Below are 7,350 nucleotides of genomic sequence, written 5' to 3' on the forward strand. Positions count from 1 at the left end.
GCATGCTCTTTGAAGATTGGACCTTCTGACCTGGTGACCCACCTTTGTTCGTTTTTGTGTGTTTTTTTTAATCCTCATACGAGGATATTTTCCCATTGATGTTTAGAGAGTGGGGGAGAGAGGGGAAAACAGACATAATCCATGTGAGAGAAACACCTCAGTTGTTTGCCTCCTGCCCAAGCCCAAACCAGGACCAGGCTGGGCAGGGGCCAGAAATTGACGTAGAAATAAACCTTAGACCAGTGGTCTCAACCTTCCTAATGCTGCGACCCTTTAATACAGCTCCTTATGTTGTGGTGACCCCCAATTTCCTTGTTACAAATTGAACATGAACATGATTTGGGATAGATAGATAGATAGATAGAAATATAAAGATACTGGGATAGCCCTGAACTGCCTGGTGGTGGCCATGCTGCAGAGGCCCCAGCACAGAGTGGTGGTACAGATGTCTATGGACCTGTCCCTGTTCATCAGTCTATGTTGTTCTCTATATTCCACAAATGAGTGAGATCACGTGGTATTCATTTTTCTCTGACTGGCTAATTTCACTTTCCATAATGCTCTCCAGTTCCACCCATGCTGTTGTAAATGGCAAGAATACCTTATCTCTCTCTCTCTCTCTCTTTTTTTTTTTTTTTTTTTTTTTTTTTACCGCAGCGTAGTATTTCATTGTGTAGAAGATACGAAGGCTCTGCTTAGTCTCTTAGATAAGCAAGAGAAGCGGGGCTTAGGATGAATTCTTCTAGAAGACATAGAGGAAGAACTGCCCAATTCCCAGAAAGCTGTGAAGGCTTTACGGGACCTGGTATTCTTTGTAAATCGTCCAGAAAAGAAGAAAATTCTTTTCTTCAATGATAAAAGCTGTCAATTTTCTTTGGACAAAGAGTTTCAGAAACTGTGGAGGAGTGTCACTGTGGATTCAATGGGTGAGGAGAAAATTGGAGATGGCAGCGAGATATTCAGAAGAATATCTGAAGCGACAGGGTATTTCTTCCATGCAGGAATCCAGACCAAAGAAAGTGGCCCCTATCCAGAGAAGGAAAAGGCGTGCCGGCTTCACAAAAAGCGACGACTTAAGACTCATAACTAACACATGGCTGGAGTGCTGAAGGATGACTCTGACATTGCTCCTAGTAAATATGAACAGTTTTGTAGTGTGACGAGGTCCCCACAGACCAACAGAGGAGGCAAACCAGCTTGAGGAACTGGATTCAGGTCAGCTTCCTCCCCCCACATTCTTGGATTTGGGGGCCTGGAATGACACCTTCCATGTCATTCCAGATTGAAAAAACAAAAAACACTCCTTAAAAAAAATAAAAATAAAAAAACCTCCACAGAAAACACGTTGATCCGGCCTTTCAACTTTCTGAGGTTTTGGCAAGCCCAGATGGCCAGGCCCGGACTTGGTCTCTGGGCCGGGGCCTGACCATCCATCCATCCAGAGAGTGAGCGGCGTGGGGGGGTGAGGGGTTGGGAGGGTCGACAAGATGGCCCGAACTGGACATAGTCTTTGTGGATTACAGAGATTGGGTTGACTGGGGCCATGGCCTGGGCCAAAGAGCCCGTCCCGCCCTCTGCTGGTCGAGAAGCGTCAATGCAAGTGCACCCTCCTCTGGGGAAGGCAGAGCCAGGTGATTGGACTTCCCCAGTTCTGGCTAGACCCGAGGGGGCTCTGTCTTCGAGAAAGCAGGGGCTGAAGGGTGCTCATGGATGCCAACGGACCATTCAAAGCCAGAAGTGTCCGTGCGTGACTGCGGATGTACACGCACAGACGCACGCCCGCGCGCCCCGCGCACACACACACACACACACTCCCAAACGCACACCCACACCCACACACCTAGTCCCCCTCCTCCACCCCGCCCCCCCCACACACACACATGGGAGCACAAGGTCCGCTAACAAGATATCTGCTGAGTGACGCTAGCCTAGGAGATTTACTGTGGCTTTTTTCCTTGTGGATTGTCCTGGGCCCACCGGAGCCTGTCTAAATAGGTATTGTCCCCTCTTCAACCCAGAAAATGGCGATGCCTCTCCGCAAGGCCTGGAGATGGAGCCCTGCGGCCTTCTTGGACACCTGCCCCATCTCCCAAGCTCTACCCAAGCCCGGGAATTGATTCAGCAGGCCAGTGGTGTCCTCTACTGGTCCTGGAGCGCCAATGCAAGCCTCCTCCTCACCCCCACCCCCACCTCCTTCCTCAGCTTTCTCTGGGAAAGACAGAGCCAGGTGTCTGGACCTCCCAGGTGTTTATAGACCCCAGGGCTGGGGGAAGTTCCAGCCCTGGTCGCTGTCTGCAAGAAGGCAGGTGTGTGTGTGTGTGTGTGTGTGTGTGTGTGGCGCAGGAGGGGGGATGGGGCGTTGGCAGAAGAGGGGTGCTCACAGATGCCATCCCACAATGGAAATCCACCAGTTCGCCTGAGTGACCGCGGATACACACACACAGACACACACACACACACACACACACACACACACACACACGGAGCACAATGTCGGGCACCGAGATTTCTGCTGAGTGACCCGCCTCTAGGAGATTCACTGTGGCTTTTTGCTGGGTGGCTCAGGCCTGTGGATCATATTTGATGCTCAGCTGAAATTCTGATCACACCTACAGTACAACTGACCTCCTTGGCTTCAATTGTTTTGAAAAACAGACGTCATAGGGCATATCTGAAGGATGGCATCCTATTCATCTCCTAGAGTCGTCATGTCCCTCTGCCACCAAAGAGGTGGGTTACAAGAACAGAGAGGAATTCTCTGAGAGTCCAGGTGCCAGGAGTCACAAATCAAGGTGCCACCGGGACCCCTTACCATAGGGGGGCTCTGGGGAGTACCTCGCCTGCCTCCACCAGGGGCTGGTGGCCCCTGGCATCCTGGTCTCAGAGCTAATATACAAAACCATACACATTTTATTCACCTCAACTTCAGTCTCTGCCTCCCATGACCTCCAAGGCCTGCTTCGTTCGTTGTGTTTGAGTCTCTGGTCTCTCCCCTCCCATAGCCACCACTCCCTGCTGCCCCCTCCTTTTGAGGAATGAATACCAGGAATTACAGCCACGAACAGGAGAATGTGAGTGAGAGAGAGAGAGAGGGAAACAGTGATGTGAGAGAAACATGGATTGGTTGCCTCCCACATGCACCCTGCCCAGAGTCAGAATAGAACCTGGTATGTGAAACCACGTATGTGCCCAGGAATCTCTTGACCCAGAATGGAGCCCTCAGCTTTCCGTTGCATGACATGACCTCTCACCTCCTGAGCCACACCAGAAAGGCTCCGTTTGTCTTTCAAATGGATCTTCCCATCTATTTATCTTGAATAGATTATGGCCAGTTAAGTGTGCTTGCAATGTTATGGCTTTCTGAGTTTTTTGGAATCTTCTGTTCCTCTTTTATTTTCCTGCTCTCTTGTCCTGTATGTTGAGGGCTCTCTGTAGTGCTATGTTTGAATTCCTTTCTTTTATTTTTCCAGTGTCTCCTGTAGACACACACACATGGGGGCAGTAGAGAGCACAAGGTCTGCTAACAAGATATCTGCTGAGTGATGGGCGCCTAGGAGATTTTTTCCTTGTGGATTGTCCTGGGCCCACCGGAGCCCAGGTGTGTGGTTACCGGCATTCTTGACCTAGGACAAATGAACAGCCTCTCCATACATTGGAGGTTGAAAAACCAAGATAAACACACACACACACACACACACACACACACCAAACCACCCCGAAGGTAAAGCCCTACCTCACACCACACACCATCACTGCTAGATGTATTCAAGGACAGTTGACAACCTGGATAGCAGAGACAGTGAACAGGGCTTCTATAGAGTTGTATGTCAATTTTCAAATGAAGCACATGGTTAAGATTATTTTTAACTTTTATTAATAAATTCATTAGGCTGAGGGCATCCATTTGCCATGGAAGGAAAGGACAGGCAGATATGTGACAGGCAATGATAAGCACTGAAATAGTCCTTAAAATCCAGAAATTCTACTGATAAAAAAAAATACAAATGGGACCGATGTTTGTAACCATTCATTTCTGAGAAATAGAGCCAATTGCAATGAATGAAGAGAAATGAGCAAAGAAATAATAAAATAACATAAAATAAAATAACCCCTCCCCTCCCCCCCCCCCCAAACACACACACACACACTCTTCACAGGTCCCGGCTCCGAGGATCCCTCACTAGAGGCGATGGTCAAGCACACCAGGCATTGCAGCCACGTTCAAGAGAACCTTTCCTTGAGATGCTTTTGGTGAATGTCACCTGAAGGGCGTGTCCTGCGAGGGGGTCTAGCCTGGGGCATGAGCGCCCCCACCCTAAACTTGACCCCCAACCGGTGACGACGCATCAGTTTTGGGGCCTGCTGATTGGTGGGTCTCTGGCTCTGCCCACCACGTTCCGGGGCTATAAAAGGGAGCAAGGGTAAGCATTGCAAAGTGTTTTCTAGGGTTTTGTTTGAGAGACCCATAAAAGTATAACGCTGTGATAAGCCAGGCTGTACATACAAATAGATAGATAGATAGATAGATATAGATAGATAGATAGATAGATAGATAATAAATAGTAAATGTGGATTCATGATAAGAATGTATCATTGTATGTGGGCTTTACGTGAAAGAAAGAAAGAAAAAAAAGCCCTAACCGATTTGACTCATTAGATAGTGTCAGCCTGTGGACTGAAGGGTCCCAGGTTCGATTCCAGTCAAAGGCGTGTATCTTGGTTGTGGGCACATCCCCAGTGGGAGGTGTGCAGGAGGCAGCTGATCAATGTTTCTCTCTCACTGATGTTTCTAACTCTCTATCTCTCTCCCTTCCTCTTTGTAAAAAAAGCAATAAAATATATTTTTTTTAAAAAAAGAAAGAAAAAAAAGTAAGTATTCTGTCAACATTTCTTTGCTCTTCGGCCCCACCCCTGCTCCCGCTCCCGCTCCCGCTCCTGGTCAAGCAGATCAAATAAAGAAAAGTAAATAAAATAAAAAGTATCCTGTCAACATTTTGATCAAGCCAAATCACTCTGATCCACAATCAGAGACTTAAGTCCAGGCCAGTCCATCTGGGCGACCCCGGCTCTCTGTGCATGATGGAGTCCTTACCAGACACCAAGTCCCCATCGGGCCATCTGGTCGACCCGCACTCTCTCTGTGGATGGCAGGGTCCCCGCCGCCAGAGACTGGCTGTGCATTAAAATAAAATATATAAAATAAAATGAAAATAAAATGAAATAAATAAATAAAATAAAATACATAATAAAATAAAATAATAAAATAAAAAGTCCCACAGCCAATTACGCTAATCGACAGCCAGAGACTGAGTCCAAGTCGGGCCATCTGGTCGACCTTGGCTCTCAGGGAAGGGGTGCCGGGAGCCTCCCACTTATTCTACACCTCTCATGTCTCTTCACCATGCCAGACTAGAGTCAAGCTCAACAGGGTCTTCTTTCCCCGCTGATTCCGCCAAGACCGTTCCCTTGGCTGTGGTTTCACTGGATAGTAGGTAGGGACAGTGGGAATCTCATTCATCCATTCATGTGCATCCCTAATTAGATGACGAGGCATTTGGCTACCTTAAGAGAGTCATAGTTACTCCAGCCATTTACCCGCGCTTCATTGAATTTCTTCACTTTGACATTCAGAGCACTGGGCAGAAATCATATGGCGTCAACATCCTCCGCGGAACTTCGCGATGCTTTGTTTGAATTAAACAGTCGGATTCCCGTGGTCTGCACCAGTTCTAAGTGGGCTGCTAGGCACAGGCTGAGGCAAAGCACCGAGGGAACCTCGGCCCCAGGGGCGGGCCAGGCCTGTGCACGCGGCCGGGCCAAACTCCTGGGCTGGACCGCCCACCTGAGGGCTGCCGCAATGCCCGCAGCAGCTGGGGCAATCCACAGGAAGGACCCCGCTCGTGTCCAGAGTTGCCTCCACCGCCGACCCCCCAGGTGTCCAGGCCCGCGGACCCTGCGGGGGACCCCCCTAGGACCAGAAGCAGGGGCGGGGCGCCGCCGCCCCCCCCGCCCCCCACTCACCGCCCCCGCGCCCTCCCCTGCACAGAGGGAGATGGAGAAGGGAGAGCGACGTGGGGTGGGAGGAGAGAAAGCTGGAGGTCGGGGCGCCGGAGGGAAAGGGCTGCGGGGGTGGACTTGGGGTGGGGCTGCTCGCCTTATCCAGCCAAAGCGCGTGCCCAGCCCCGCTTCGGTTCCCAACACCACCAATTCAGCGCTTAGGGCCAATCTTTAGTCCGAAGTTTCGGATCCTGCTTGCCGACTTCCCTTGCCTACATTGTTCCAACAAGCCAGAGGCTGTTCACCTTGGAGACCTGCTGCAGATATGGGTACAGCCCATATTTACACCCACTCCTCCTGATTTTCCAGGGTCAGCGAGAGCTCACCAGACGCCCCCGGAACCGCGACGCTTTCCAAGGCACAGGACCCTCTCTCGGGGCGAACCAATTCCAGGGCGCCCTGCCCTTCACAAAGAAAAGAGAACTCTCCCTGGGGCGCCCGCCGGCTTCTCCAGGACGGTTGCGTTACCGCACTGGACACCTCGCGGCGCCCGTCTCCACCACTCCGGACTCGGGGATCTGAACCCATCTCCCTTTCGATCGGCTGAGGGCAATGGCAGCCATCGCCCGACCCTTCGGAACGATGTTCGCCCATCTCTCAGGACAGACTGACCGATATTCAACTGCTGTTCACATGGAACCCTTCTCCACTTCGGCCTTCCAAGTCCTCCTTTGAATTTTCGCTACTACCACCAAGATCTGCACCTGCGGCTGCTCCACCCGGGCCTGTGCACTAGGCTTCAAGGCTCACCTCAGGGGCCCAACTACTCGGAACGGGTTTTTTTGTTTGTTTGTTTTTCCTACACCCCTTTCTCTTGATTATGGCCATGGTGAAAACAGCAACCAGTAAAATGTATCCCCAAAATGACTCGGTACAAAACAGGTCTTTTTCAGAAATATTTAATAAAATAAAAGTTAACGAAAAATCTTTACATGAGTTTTAAATCCTATTTCAAAACAGAAGAAAAAACTCCATCATTGGCCACAGGTCACTGGCCATCCTCACACACACTGACTTGCTGGTGCTTTAGCTGGTGTCCATCACCGCGTCGTAATCATCCAGCAGGGCGTCCATCTCCTCGCGGTCCATCTGGCCTTCCAAATCCTCAGTGTCCCTCATAGCGTTGTAAGTGTCCAGTAGGGTGTCCAACTCAGGGGTGTCCCTCATCCTGCTGTAAGCGTCCAGCTGGGCGTCCATCTTTTTGGTATCCCTCATTGAGTTGTAAGCTTCCTACTTGGCGTCCAACTACTTGGTGCCCCTCATCGCTTTTTAATTGTCCAGCTGGGCATCCAA

The 7,350-nt window shown here is 50.3% G+C and overlaps 1 protein-coding gene across 1 annotated transcript in view; it reads left to right on the forward strand.

Annotated features, from left to right (window-relative positions):
* Nucleotides 1-13, forward strand: part of LOC139000828 (F-box only protein 31-like) — a 1,620-nt gene extending 1,607 nt beyond the window's left edge. The window contains exon 1 of the mRNA XM_070402837.1: nt 1-13. This exon is cut by the window's left edge and continues 1,607 nt beyond it. Coding sequence (XP_070258938.1) covers nt 1-13 — 13 coding nt within the window.
* The last annotated feature ends 7,337 nt before the right edge of the window (nt 14-7,350 follow it).

Source organism: Myotis yumanensis, unplaced genomic scaffold (genome assembly GCF_028538775.1).
Source record: "Myotis yumanensis isolate MYYU_CA2020_CCGP unplaced genomic scaffold, mMyoYum1.0.hap1 SCAF_34, whole genome shotgun sequence".
Classification (NCBI taxonomy): Eukaryota; Metazoa; Chordata; class Mammalia; order Chiroptera; family Vespertilionidae; genus Myotis; species Myotis yumanensis.